The 15959-nt window shown below is 39.1% G+C and overlaps 1 protein-coding gene across 1 annotated transcript in view; it reads left to right on the forward strand.

The window, feature by feature from the left end:
• Mctp (multiple C2 domain and transmembrane region protein) overlaps positions 1 to 15959 on the forward strand; it is a 1410470-nt gene that overhangs the window by 293349 nt on the left and 1101162 nt on the right. Inside the window, exon 4 of the mRNA XM_068227784.1 lies at positions 7637 to 7748. Coding sequence (XP_068083885.1) covers positions 7637 to 7748 — 112 coding nt within the window. The remainder of the gene's footprint in view (positions 1 to 7636; positions 7749 to 15959) is intronic.

The raw sequence follows: 15959 nt of genomic DNA on the forward strand, positions 1-15959 counted from the left end.
AGCCGATAGAGTCCTAGATGCATAGGCGATGGGACGCCTCCCTAGTTCGGTCTCTTGAAGAAGGACTGCAGCTACAGCTGACGACGACGCGTCCGTTTGGACGATGAATTTCTTCGAGAAATCAGGCATAGCAAGTACAGGGGCATTACAGAGAGCTAATTTAAGATCTTCGAAAGCGGCTTGTTGAGAAGGTCCCCACTCGAATTTGATGCCTTTCCTACGAAGAAGGTTTAAGGGCGCCGCTCTATTAGCAAAGTTAGGAATGAATTTTCTGAAGAAATTCACCATACCAATAAACCTGGCGATGCCTTTAATGTCCTTGGGAGGTTTAAAATCACGGATGGCCTGTGTTCTAGAATGATCGACTGCTACACCATCGGGTGACACAATATGCCCTAGGAATGACATTGAGGGCTTAGCAAAGGCAACCTTGGACAACTTAACAGTTAACCCAGCCTTACGAAGGCGATCGAGAACTTCTCGCAGATGATCTAGATGTTCTTCAAAAGTCTCTGAAAATACGACGACATCATCCAAATAGTGATATAAGTACTCAAATTTGATGTCGGAGAAGACCCTATCTAGTAGCCTAGTGAGTACAGCTGCTCCCGTGGGGAGCCCGAAAGGCACGCGGTTGTATTCGTATAAATTCCAGTCCGTGGCAAACGCTGTAAGGTGTTTAGACTCTTCGGCAAGGGGAATTTGATTATAGGCCTGATTCAAGTCCAAGATGGTAAAGAACTTGGCCTTACGAAACCATGAAAAGCAAGAATGAAGGTCGGGAAGGGGCACAGATTGCAACACCACCTTCCGATTGAGAGCCCTGTAATCAATGACAGGCCTGAAGCCTCCTTGGGGTTTCGGGACTAGAAAAATAGGCGAAGAATACGCTGACTTAGAGGGCCTAATAATACCATCCTTCAACATCTGATCGATGATTTCTTTCAGAGCCTTCATTTTAGGTGGAGATAGCCTATACGGTGGAAAACGGACAGGAATCGAATCCGTGACCTCAATTTTGTATTCAATAAGGTCAGTTACACCAAGAGTATCAGAGAACACCTCGGGAAACGACTGACATAATTTACGAATACTATCAGCCTGCTCCTCAGGTAGATGTCTAAGGTCTAACAACATCTCATCCTGGGTAGGCGAAATAGATGAACATGACACAGAATTACACTTTAATAGTGGGATTTTATAACTAGAAGCAAATTTGAATGTGCACGACCTAGACTGGAGATCGAGCACAAGACCAGTGTGAGAAATAAAGTCCGCTCCCAGTATGATGGGGCAAGACAAGTGCTTAGCCACAAACAGTTTAATTTTCCATGTAAATTTAAAAATACGAATTTTGACCAGTAAGGAACCTAGAATTTCTAATGGAGATGAATTAGCCGAGACATATTGAATAGGAGATGAGACATAGTCAGGTAGTTTACAAACAGATTTCAATTTCGACTACCATTCAGCCGAAATAATGGAACAAACACTGCCTGAATCTAATAGAGCCGTTATAGGCTCGTTATTTACCTCAATCTTAAGAAAAGGAACAGGTGCGGGGGTATCCGCCGCAATCCTAAGACACTCTTTGGGGCATTCAAAGGACAGATTGGCAGATTGAACGTTCCCTGAATTTTCGATCTGCTTACCAGGGGCTGAGTCTCGGGAAGAGGGATTAGTCGACTCAGCCGAAGCCACTAGTCACTTTTTATTATTGGCATAGGTGGAATTTGCACCAGAAGTTGAGCAGGAGGGGGTGCTATTTGAGTTTGGGCAATTTTTGGCGATATGTGAGAATGCCCCACACTTAAAACAGCCTTGTGATGAACCAGCTCCATTATTTGCCCTACTAGACTTGATCAGAGACACTTATTGCGCAGATGGTCAGGCGACCCGCAAGCATAACATTTACGAGGGGTGACTGATCGGCGAGGTGGAGGCCGAGTATTACTAAAAGAAGGCGGGGGTTCTTTTGCCACGCGCAAGGAATCGGCATACCTAACTCCTTCCGCAGAGACGGCTAATGCTTCCAGTTCAGAGAAGGTTTGCGGGCACGCCGCGAAACACAAATATGACCTGTAGGGTGGTGAAATCCCTTCGACAATAGCTTGCACGATCTGATCCTCAGGGAAGTGGAGAGCAAACACCCTAGTATAAAACTTAATACCTTGGATGAAGTCTGCCAGGTTTTCATCCAAGCGCTGTACCCGATAATAGTATTTCTGAATAAGAGATGACCTCGCGCGGGCAGGAATAAAATTTGCAAGCAGATGTGCATGGAAATCTTCGATAGATGACTGTTCAGCTATGGCTCTTACTATTTTATCTGAGAGAACACCAATAGCATAAGGATAGATTATTTGTAAAATTTGACAAGGGGAAAGCGAAAATACGAGGGCATGATCCTGAAATTCAACTAAAAACCTTAAGAAAGAAATAACTTCACTGGTGGTGTTGACCGAAAACTTAGAGATACCTCTTAGCAACATTGCCAATGGATGAGGCAAGCTGCTAAACCCGGGTGACGTAGTAGGTAAAGGTTTCAATGGCAAGGAAGATAATTCAGCACGTACATTGTTCAACGATGTGCGGCGTTCAGACTCGTTGTCCAATGGGGCAGAGATAGTTTGAGCAGCAACGGTTATTCTATTAACTTCTCCCTTGGGAGGCGCTTCCTCACTACCTGTATTTACTATGGTGGGTTGATCAGATTTGGGAGGAACTTCCCCAGTTAACAATTGAGTGACCTTATTAGATAATTCGGAAATATTTTCCAGGAGCGTACTAGCTTCCTTCCTCTGAACATCATTCAGTTTTAGAGACAACAGATCGTTAACCCTATTCGAAAAATGATATAGCCTGCCTTGCACACGCTTAATTTGATTAGGAGACGGATCATTTTCATCAAAAAAACTAACTACGGAAGCTGGCCCAGTAATGTTCTCCGTGATCGTGGAAAGAGAGTCGTCAATTTCTTTCTCTCCCAAATTGGGGATGGAAATGGGCAAATCAAGGGACTCTCTAAGCTTGTTAGTGTCTATTGCAACCGTGCCTCCAGATTGAACGTTTCTGATAGTTAACTCATATATCAACTCCTCTTTGCGCAAATAGTTAAGGAGGAGAACATCGCGAGGGCCGGGCATGATGACAGAACAATTTTGGAAAACTCAAAAATGCCAGCAACTGAGAAAATGGTTAGAGTTCGGATCAAAACAATGTCTCGCCGTCAAAAGGGGCTAAATTGAGACCCATTCAACCACGCTCTGCTACCACTTGTTACCGTATTTTGGTGGTAGATAGAGGTGAAAGAAGGTGCGGGTGTGAACGGGTCTCAAGCTACGGAAGAGAAACTAAGTAAAATTTAACCAGGTTATATTTTCTTTTCAAAATTAAGTAACAACACATAGAACAGGTACTTAGTAGCCGAAACACAATTTGAAATGTACAATTACAGGGACTACAGAATTTGGGCTCCGAGAGCCGCCCATACGATTCTTGAGCTAGAAGCCCAACCTTACAATATACAGAAATCAACAAAGGGGCAGAAAACCCCATTCATGCTCAGGAGCACTTGCTCCACATTACACAGGAAAAGCCTCCTCGAGGCATACAACACTCAAAGAGCCACACGCTCTTAAACATTCACCAAACTCCACCTTCAAGTTGTCCTCTCAGGACATGGACACAGGGGTAACATACCCAACCTACTGAGGTCTATTAAATGAAAAGGTTAATTACATGACCTTTAAAGTAACAAATTGAGAGGAGGCGAACTGCACTCCCAATACATTTGCTTAAGACCTACTTGGCACTAGGCCGTTAATACAAGGGCTACTCCCATACTACAGAGGTGACTTAAAAAGAACCAATTTACATTACGTTAACGAAGAATAGGTAGGGAAAAATAAGTTCACCTCAAAACAAATGTGAGTGGGAGCTCGAGAGGGTTAGCACTCTCTATCCCAATATGTAGCTTTACAAGAAAAAGATGATAAGAGTAATTACATTTTAGGAAAAGGTTACATGCTGGAAATGCTTCGAACCCGCCGCGAGTGTTAAACTGCCGACCTAGCCAGAAAAGAAGTTATTAATAGGCCATTACCTGGTGTTGAACGGCTGAAGAAGAAAGAGGCGCTTCCCGCCTCCTGCTATGTACTTAATACACTGAAAGATGGAACAGAAGTGGCCCGGAGAGCCTAAAATCAGCAGTTTAAATACTCTCGCAGAAAGTTCTAGGCGTTAGGGGAAAGAAAACACCCTCCCACAAGGATTTTATTGGCTAGGGTACAGAAATATATTCAAGTTGGGAGAAGATGCCCATGATAGGTCAGAAATTAATAGAAGAAATTCGTGATTGGATACATTCAAAACAAGGGGAAGAAAGGGGTAATTATTGCCAACTTAAACAATGACAGAAAGAAATTTAACAAAGAACAAACTCTTGAAATTAAATTTTCTCCAACAAAATAGTTCTTTGACTCCGCACTAGGTTGCACTATTGTAGATCTTCAGTAGTGTCCTCTAGAAGAGGAAGTTCACACTTCTTACCTCAAGCGAAACAAAAACACATCAAAAGTGACACAGTTCAAAACTCAAAATTTTCCATGTGGTGACATCTTCTGAGAAAGTAGAGAATTAATAGAGTAGATAAAGTTCAGACTTCCTCCAGCAGAGGAGTTTCAACTGGCGCACATTTTAAATTAGCGGCGTGGAGGTGTACCGCCCGGTACAATTATTATTCTTGTTACGGTGTTCTCTGTGGTAGTTAGAGGTGAAAGAAGGTGCAGGCGGGAATAGGTCTCAACTTACGAAATTAAAGTTAATTTAAAACTTTAACAAAGGTTATATTTTCTGTTCAAAATCAACAAATGACAACAAATAACAGAGATGTAACAGGTACCAAGTAGCAGGTTAACAATTTAAGAATTTACAGAGCCCCAAGATTAATTTCTGAGCTCTCAGCTCACCACCACAATAGTGACAGGGCAGAAAACCCCTAAGTACAAGGAGCACTTGCTCCTAATTACAATGTTAAGATGAAAAGAGCAGACCCGCTCTCAATTTTACCAGCCTTTTAAAGGCTACAACAACCTTTATTCCTAACTGCCCTTAAAGCACACATACCGTAAAACAGGGGTATCTTGTACCCAACCTACAGGGCCTTCACATGAAGAAAACAAACACTGGGTTAATTAAATTGCCCAACAAACCAACTTGACTGGAGGCGTAGCTTGCACTCCTACTTGAAACTTTTTAAAACCTAGGTGGCACTCGGCCAATTATACAGGGGCTAATCCCATACTATGGAGGTGACACGATAATAAAATTTTATTACATTACGAAGAGAAGAAAAACGGTTATGAAAACGTAGTCACCTCAAAACAATATGAGTGGGAGCTCGAGAGTGTTAGGCACACTCTATCCCAATTTGTAGTTACAGAGACGAAATTTTACCAAATGTCTATTACATTTTAAAGATAGGTTACATGAGAAAAGTTTCGAACCTGCCCCGAGGGTTAAACTGCTGAGCTAGCAAGAAATAAAGTTATTAAACGGCCATTACCTTGTGGATGAACTGCTGCCCGAAGAAAGAGGCGCTTCCCGCCCCCTGCTATACCGGTATATGTTTACACACTGCGAAAGATGTTACTGAAGTGGCCCCGAGACAAGAAAATCAGCAGTTTATATACCCTCGTGGAACATTCGAGACCTTTCATGAATGATAACAACCCGCCCATAAATTTTTATTGGTTGGCTAAAGATTACAAGTCAAAAATGAAGAAGACATCTAGGATTGGTGGAAAATTAATATAATTACAGAAATTACTCATTGGTCAAATTCAAAACAGGCGGAAAGAGAAGGGTTATACTGCCAACCCAAAAAATGAATGAAAGAAATTTAACAAAGAACAAACTTATGAATACCTAATTTCTTCAAAAAAAACCAGTTCCTTCACTTCGCACTAGGGTGCACAATTATCGTTCTTAAGTAGTGCCATCTGGAAGAGAATGTCCACACTTCTTGCTACAGAGCAAACAAATACAAATCGAAATAGACATAGTTCAAAACACTTCAAAATTTACAGTAGAGACATCTTCCGGGAAACTTTTGATTGAATACAGATTGTTAATGTTCAGGCTTCCTCCTGTAGAGGGATTTCAACTGGCGCAATATTTGAATTCACGGCGTGGAGGTGTACCGCCCGGTACAATTATTGTTATTTTTATTATTATTATTATTATTATTATTATTATTATTATTATTATTATTATTATTATTATTATTATTATTATTATTATTATTATTATTATTATTATTTCAATTGAATCAATCAATCATTCAATCACTCAGTCACTACTGATCTGCATTCAGAGCAGTCGTCCAGGTGGCTGATTCCCAATCTGTTGTTTTTCTTAGCGCTTTCTTGAATGATTACAAAGAAAAGTGGAACTTGTTAAGTTATTCCAATCCCCAACTCCCCTTCCTATAAACAAATATTTGCTCCAATTCAAAGACACCTCTCAAACTGATTGGTCTACTATGTCATTCCACGCCATCTCTCCACTGACAGCTCGGAACATACCGCTTAGTCGAGCAACTCGTCTCCTTTCTCCCAAGTCTTCCCAGCCCAAAATTTGCAACATTTTTGTAACGCTACTCTTTTGTCGGAAATCACCCAGTACAAATCGAGCTGCTTTCCTTTGGAATTTTTTCAGTTCTTGAATCAAGTAATCCTAGTGAGGATCCAGTACACTGGAATCATACTCTAGTTGGGGTCTTACCATAGACTTATATGCCGTTTCTTTTACATCCTTACTACAACCATTAAATACCATTATAACCATGTGCAAATATCTGTACCCTTTATTTACAATCCCATTTATGTGATTACCACAAGATCTTTCCTTATATTAACACCTAAGTACTTACAATGATCCCTAAAAGTAACTTTCACCCCACGCAGTAATTAAAACTGAGAGGACTTTTCCTATTTGTGGAACTCACAAGCTATCTTTTAACCCCATTTATCATCATACCATTGCCTGCTGTCCATCTCACACCAATATCGTGGTCATTTTGCACTTTCTCGCAATCTTGTAATCTATTTATTATTCTATACAGAATACCATCCGCAAAAACCCTTATAGTTGATGAATTACAACACGCCTGATTAGCTCAGACTGTAGAGCGATGACTTCCTGGGCCTAATTTCTTCATTGGTTTCCGGAGGTGCTGAAAAAGGCCAGCCACATGTTGGTTAGATTTACCGGCACGTGAAATATCTCCTGGCGGACAATAAACGTATATAGTACAACTATATGAATTAGTATTAGGCTACTTCTTAAACTAGACTAGATGTTCATTTTGAGCCCGCTTCCTTAGTACCCAATAATCAGATTAAATAATTTCATATTAGATTCCACAAGCCCTCTTTGTGAGTGCCCGATAATGAGAATGAATTGTTTTATATTATATTTCCTAGCTTGTTACCTGCCTTTGATTTACAGATTCATTTCGCATTACATTATTTCCTATTCGCTAAATTATTGATAATGTACGTTTCAACTTCTTATTTCAAATGAACTCTCTCATCGACAGTAATTATGTCTAAAATGAGTGTTTGTTTTTCAGATGGTGGATGAGATGACGCGTCGGCGTGAATCATCGCTTCGTCAGCATTCCTTCTTCCAGCTCCGTGTACATCTGAGACGCGGGATAGACTTGGTGGCGCGAGATAAGGGGGGTGAGTATACCTACGCCAAAATCAGTTCGTCCAATCGGCCACGTCCATGATATTTAGTCCAAATCATGGACGGAATTCAAGTCCTGACAGTCTTTGATATCCTAGATAATCGAGAGATAGTAGGCCGAATGACAAATGAAAATACCCGGCTACGAGAAATGAACGTATTTCCTTACAAAACATGGTAAAAAACACTGTACAAATACCCAGAGCTGTATCCATATAGGTTGTAGTTATTAGAATTTACACAGAGCACAAATTATTAAAAAGTTTCCATCGAGTTCTTTTTCTGAATTCTCTTAAAGACTGTTCCGTTATAAAACTCAACAATAATAAGACGTGCAGTGAAACTAACTACACCATGTGAAACAGTACAACATAAACAAATAAAATATGACTCGTACGTAATCCTATAAGGTCCTGAATTTACATGTTATTGCTCATAAAAATGTGAATATACTAACATGAACACTCGCAGAAATTATGAACGTTCAATATGAGGATAGTAATACAAGTACAGTAAGCGAACCACCAGACTATTTGCAATGAAATTTGTTGATATTAAGTAAACAGTAATTAGAATGACGAACAACATAGTGTGACCCAGATAAGGTTAAATTATTCCCTGCCGCAATCATCACATACAGTGCAGAGGACACGCCAGTCGACAATCTAATTATTGCCTTTTTATAAACATTTCTCTAGGTGAGAGCGCCCCATAATAATTAGAGTGTATAGGCCTACCTTTCTCCATGAAGAACTCATTAATTCATTTACTTTAGATACATTGGGATTTGTAATGCACTCGAATGTTACCTTGGTATTCTTGATAAACTTAACCATTCAGCTTGATCATTTTACGGTAAACTCTGATGAAATCCAGTAAAACATGTATAAAAACTTCCTTCAGCTTATCCCAGTTATTTCTGGAGTCGCTGGAACCACCCAGGCCGAGTGCCCTTCCTGACGCCGTGTCATTTCTGAGATGAAAATGTCAACCCAGGATTAACCGGGATTCGAACCTCACCATTTCGGCTGGGAAGCCAGTAGCTAGCCTTTGAGGTAACTACGATTTACACCCAATAAAATATCATAACAAAATTAACGTCAGAGTTTTGCTTGTGCTTACTCTCAGCGTCGAGGTGAACAAAACCAATCAAAGCCAAGCTAGGAACGTCCTTAGACTTTCACAACCTTTATTTAACATCGACTATAAGTGGGATGGAGTGCACTAATTAGCGACCGTTCTTACCCCCAGGAATTAACCTGGAACACGTTTTTTGTTTAGAGTGGGTGAGCCTGAGGGCCATGAGCTACTCCGAAAGTTGAAATTTATTTTCTAAATGTTTCCACTTCCTGAGAAGGATTCGAACTGGCGTCTTTCCGGGTGAATCAAGCACGCCCTCACCTCTTCGGCTCAGTATTAAATTCTTCATTTAGAAAAACATACGGAGTTCTTTGTTATTTTAGTCCTCAATGTTGGTAAATATTCAAATAATAATCAACACATTCGTACATTTAAAAAATTCTATCTTAAAATCAACAAGAAAGCTTGTGAAAGTTTAATTCGTTTTATTATGTCTCATTTAAATACTGATCTCCTTTTTAAAATTTGCTAAACTTTTAGGTGAATGTAAGTTATAATCAAGATCAAAATTCCATAAATTTTCGTAGCAATAAACAACCACATATGTACTGTGGTTCAATCGAACCCCGCATTCGACAGCCGTAAAGTTGCTTTCCCATGATTTTTCATTTTTTCCCACGGCACAAATCCCGGGGCTGCATTTTATTGAAGACAACGAGCTCCACTTTTCTAAGCCTAGCATTTTCCTATAATGACCCTATCAAGAAATCGATCTGTTTTGCTGTAACATCAACAATAATTGGTTTAAAGTTGTCGTACCGGAGGTACACCCGCCCCGTTCATTTAAAATAAGCGCCTTGGAGAATGCCATCTAAAATATAAAACTCGCAACAACTAGCACAATAAGTTTGAACATTTCTCAACAGACGTCACTACTATAAACTTATGTTATGCCCTATGGTGTGAAGATGAACTATCAAAATTATAGAGTAATTTTTTTATGTTAAAATTTCCTAATCGGAATTGTTTGTTCTTTGTTTCCGGTGTGTTAAAGTTTAAAATACTTCTGTCTCTTCCCGCCAACTTAAGATGTTGGCCAATGACAAATTTTGTACATTTATTTTTCTTCCAATCAAAATATGCTGGTATTTATTTGATTATCCAATCCGAATTGGAGGTGTGTCAGGGCCTTATCACAGAGTATTCTGGAACTTTCCCCTCGGCTATAAAAGCTGGCACATTTTCAGACCAGGTTGTCTTTGTGATCGCTCCAGTCTACAGAGTGTGTGTTAGTAAAGGAGGCGGAGGCGTCTCGTCTATCTTCGGGAGGTCTACCAGCTCACGGTAATGGCAGATTCAGTATAACCATGTGATAGTCCTTTGAAAACTAGCTTGAGGGGAAGGTTTCAAATCTTTAGTAATATAACTTCATTTTCTAAAAACGTAAATTTCAAACTCTAAATGTAATTTCAAACTATTCGAAAGAACTTATCCGAAATCAGGGAATAGGGAGTGAGGTACCCTCTCGAATTCCCTTTCAACTAGCTTTTGAGGTGACTATGATTTTGTAACATTTTCTATGTTGTAATTTCCGTAACTTAAATATTCTCTCTATCTAGTCACCTCCGCAGTATAGACTTAGCCTCTGCAATGTCGGGCTATAAGCCCAAATAGGGTTTTTTGCATTGAATTGTAAATTTCTAGGAGTGCAAGAGATCGCCTCCTTACCATTTTGGTTTTTAGGCCAGTTATATAACCTTTTGTTTTTACCAAAGGCCTAGTATAATTGATACGTGCTACCTCTGTTACAATCAATGTCATTCCTTTTCATGTTAAAGCTACCAGACTGTTGAGTATTTTTAAGACAGTGAATACTGTTTGATTTTGTTAAATGTAGGTTGGTACTTTGATAGGTTTGGAAAGTGTGAACTTCCGAAAATAGATCCCTAAGTGTAAATTTATAGAGCAAAGACGCTCTTCTTATTAATGTAAAGTTTGAATGGTGCCTTTGGAAGACTGGAATGGTACAGTATAGTGTTTGGGGAGTTTTCTCCTAGATAATTTTTTGGAGCAAAGATGCTCTTGTAATATTGCATATTTTGAATACTTTGTCTTCTAGTGGTGTAACGAAATTGGGAGATCTGTCTCCTTGACTGTTGGTTAAAAGGGAGCAGTTGTGCTCATGTAAAGTCGGTAAATTGGGAGCTTCAAGCTCATGTTGTAAATAGTATTTGTTTTTCTAATTTTGTCACGCAAGAATACGAGCTAGCCTCGTTCCTGTCTACTGTTATTTGCTCAGCAAAGTGTAATTCTTTTAATATTTGAAAAGGAAAACAAGGAAAGTTCAAGGAAAGAATAAAACTGCCAATTTTAGAGTTTTAAATCAATATTTCGATTTTCGTACATCCACTCATTCATACCCGCACCTTCTTTCACCTCTGTAAACCACGGTATCTCCGTAACAGTAATAACTTAAACTTATTACAATATCAAAAGGCCTAATTTTGCGCTTATTTGTTCAGTGTAAAGTAATACAATAATAAGCAAATAGGCCTATCTTATGTTTGTCTAGCACCACTAGATTGTGCTTGCTGAATACAAGTCTGGCCGTAAAAACCGTGTAATACGTAATGTCTTTTGAAGGACAAGCGGGTAGATAGATAGATAGATAGATAGATAAATAGATAGATAGGTAGATAGACAGATAGATACTTATTTTACCTGTCAAAGTTAAGGACACTTGTCGCTGTCTTACACTTAACCAGTACCGTAAATACTCAGATAACATTAAATTTGAACCTAATTTCTACACTACTTTACTTCTAGTTGGTCTGTACATAAATACACCTATTATACTCTATGATATAAATAATAAAGGGATACGGCTTCCAAAATGCAATAATGATATAATATATACATATAGAATAACAGAAATCATATAAAAATAGGCGTGTGTGTCCGTATATTTCACATTGCAGCCACAACTATCCATCGCAGACCACTGCTGGTTGTATGTGGTAGTAGCCTCGAGTCTCTCATCGTGCACTATAGTAGTTGCGTGTCGGTAGCTGTGGTTGTGTGAAGATGTGGGGGTTGAAATTGGCTGACTGTATAAAAAATAGACGTGTGTGTCAGTATATATCAACTCACAGCTACTGTTACCCTCCGCAGACCACTAGTGTTTGTGTGTGGGAGTAGCCTCGAATCTCTCATCGTGCACTATAGTAGTTGCGTGTCGGTAGCTGTGGTGGTGTGGGTGATGTGGGGCTTTAAATTAGCTGACTTCATCATTGAATGTATAAATGGGTGAGAAGGTTTTGGAAGGATCGGAGTGAGAATGTACTTTAGAAGGCTGTGATGTGTTCTGCTTGGTTTTATATACCATCTATGACTCATCCGGCAGGAGTATGGTGATCTCAGAACCATAACAGTTTTCTGATTGAGTACGTCTGTGAGTAGTTTCTATAATTCTTGACTATAAAGCAGATATTTGCTGACACAGATCCTTAACAATATCATTGAGACAGCAATCCTAACCTGCAAAGAAAACAGAAAATTGACTTTCATACCAAGAATTCCATTGATCTCAAATTGCGGAGTTAATTTGAAGCATTTTATTTTCTCACATTTTTAACTGATTTATTTAAAAACAATAGTTAGTACATAGATAATAGTTTCCAATCGTTTAAAAAATGAACATAGAAAATAGAGAGAGAAGAACACAATCAAAAACCATCTTTTCAACTTGCTGTTGCCTAAAGTTCGTGAACTAAATATAATATGATACTTTTTTGCAGTTTTCTAACGTAAAAGTATATTTATACTTTTAAACTGACAAACAACAAATTAGTAATTGAACAATAACTTATACAACCATAAAAATCAAAACTTTTTTTTTTAGTTCCACACTAATTTCAAATAAATTAAGCACATTCAATAGTTTCACTGTTCCTTTCTTCCACTCCTTATTCACGTTACACTGTATACTGTAGCGTTCATTTTCTGGAACCGCACTTGCACTTGGTTAACATAGGCCAGCTAATTTACTGGATATTTCCCAAGGCACTTCCTCTTCTTGGGACAAGTAAGAGCTTTCCTTATCCGGTCACTCATATCCAAGAAGATATCTTCTTCACTACCTACCAGGACTTTTAGTGAGTAACACAGTGTGCGCATAACACCCTAGTAGCAGCACTACTGCACTGTTCAGTTCAGATGGCCTCAAACTGAAGGTCGGAAGGATTAGCCAGTCAGATGCAATGTAGATGTCTGACTGATTTATGACGGTTTGTAATAGCTCCCTAAATTTTTCTCCACACCTTTTGGATGATTTCACACTGAGCAAATCTGTGATGTATGGTATCACTACAGTTCCTACATAACGTGCACAAATTGCTTTCTTTCATGTGGATACGGTTTAAATTACTATTTGTGGGTATTTTATCATATATTACCTTGTACCAGGTGTCTCGAGGTGTTCGGGAACTGTACGATTCGATGCATTCCTCCAAACACGGTACCAGTTGGCAATCAGTGCCGTCTTCTTGATATTAGGGGCTTGATATTGTTGTCGGAGCATATGCTTGTACAACTTCTTTGTTGTTATTTCTGTAGATGTAAGGAGGTTCCGAGGAAGATAGCTCAGTTCACATCTTAAGTATCGTGCATGCGGCGCGTGGTGATTGATATCATACACTGCCGGTGGATTACTACATTTGCTGGGGTTGCACTATTGCTTTAGGAATATTTGTGATGTGGGGTGTCTAAGTGATTGCATCATTGCAAGTTTCGTTTAAGGAAGAACGCTTTGGTTTTTGTGTGTACGTAAACAAGAGCAAATCCTCCTTCAGAGCTAGCTAGTGAAAGTGTAGCTCTACTGATCCGGAATATTGTACCCTGCCATATGCACCATTCTATTGCTGAAGATATGCGAATGCCTATCATTCGTGGCATAGACAAGATTTGGCTTATATACCAGATTTTGCTGAGTGCATACTGTGTTCTGTACTACAAGGGTTGTAATTTATATTAGCTTGTTGTAGAATGCCTGGAACTATACTCTTAATTAGGGCCTTACCAGAGACTTATACACCCTGTCCTTTACATCATTTCTACAACCCCTAAATACCCTCATAATCATGCGAAGAGATCTGTAACCTTCCCCGTTAATGTGATTACCCCAATGAAGATCATTTCTTATATTAACACCTAGGTGCTATCACCCCATCAGCACAGCACTTTTCTTCTTGGTGAAACTTACAGCCTGACTGTTCATCCTGTTTACCATCAGAACATCGTCTGATGTCCATCTCACAACATTGTCTAGATCTTTTTGTAGTCGTTCACAATCCTGTACAGGACTCCACGTGTTTTCCTACACAGCACCTGTTACGAGTGTCTATGTCCCAGCTATCCACCGCAGTGTTCAAGCGTTAAATGAAATAAAATGTATTTTATGACCAACAGCGAAATCTTTCAACAGTACTCTTTGAAAATGGACTATGAAATGAGTAAAGTCAACGGTAGATGCAGCTACTCCCTAAGTAGAAATGTCCGTAGATGAACTACTATTATCTAACGGTACAAATTTTATGTTACTGACAACTCCGTAGGGTTAGAGTCTTATATTGTCTCCACAGCCTAAGGCTAGTTTCACGGCATTCTTCGGATGTATCCCTTTTACCGTCTGCCTCGCTCAAAATCTAAGTCCCAAATCGGACTCTGCATGAAAAAACAACCTTCCTCTCCGTGCGCTGAGATACGTGGTTTTACTTTGAAAATAGATTGGAACACTCCTCAAATTCAACACGGCATCTCTAGTTTTATAGGTTTGGCTACTCCTGGCTTTTTTGTCGATGTAACATTGGCAACGGAACAGTTTCTTCACTCGAGAATTTTGACACAAAATTGATATCCAAGAGGCGTTGAAAAATCGGGCTATCACGAATCTGGTAATGAAATAATTTTGGTTGCCTGATTTGGGCAGGTAATTTGCACGGTGTTAATTGCACTGTTTTATGTGGCGATGTTTTGCTTAGTCATCGCTTTGGGATGCAAGGCTCTATGAATTTGTACATCGTTTTAACTAGAACGATTAAAAATATGAAGAAATTTTTACCAAAATATGAAATAAAATGTATGAAAGTATTTTAAATATGTTTAAAATGACGAAATATGAAATTATATGAATTTGTTCGTGCTGGTTTTAATTTGGATACTTGAAAGTTGATTGGGAAGAATTCATTTCAAAATTCAATATGATAAAACTATTAGATTGAATTTTTACTTTAAAATTATTAAATAAGTTTCTTTTAAGAATGTGTTAATTGAATCGGCTCCCAGTCATTTACAAAAAATTATGAAGTAAATTATAATTTATAATTATTTGAAATATATATCTCAATTTAGAAATCGTCAAAGGCAGAAACGTTGAAGTGGACAAAGTTCTATTTGTTGCAATATACAGCTAACAGTTCTGCTAAATTTTGAGGAATCAAACTGTAACGCCTATCTGTCAATATATATTTTTTTGCCATTTGCTTTACGTCACACCGACATAGACATATCTTATGGCGATGATGGGATAGGGAAGGCCTAGGAAGTGGAAGGAAGTGGCCGTGGCCTTAATTAAGGTACAGCCCCGGCATTTGCCTGGTGTGAAAATGGGAAACCACGGAAAACCATCTTCAGGGCTGCCGACAGTGGGGCTCGAACCCACTATCTGTCAATATAATTTTGTGTGATGAGAAGCTTCGTTCCACATCACATGATGTAATGGGAGCATATTTGTAGCATGCTTCATCATTTACTCCAATGTTCACTAGAATGATGTTTGTCATACCTTCAATAACTTGACTTATTTCACTCAGTACCTGGTAAGATTTCTTTTTATACAGCAAAGATTCAATTTTTTGTGACCCAATTCTCCCTTTGGGCCCAGGAATATCTGCAACGGCCTCCCTCAGGTCTTCCACTTACTGAATGGCAGACATTAGTGACAAATTATTGCATTCGGGCTTTTTTATAACCTGTGGTATCATGCTGAAATGAGTACGGATGTAAGCAAGATCGCCCTTAACGCTATCACTTCTGTGCCAGAGCCACACAGTGTGCTGAACTGGCCT

Source organism: Anabrus simplex, chromosome 5 (assembly GCF_040414725.1).
Source record: "Anabrus simplex isolate iqAnaSimp1 chromosome 5, ASM4041472v1, whole genome shotgun sequence".
Taxonomy (NCBI): Eukaryota; Metazoa; Arthropoda; class Insecta; order Orthoptera; family Tettigoniidae; genus Anabrus; species Anabrus simplex.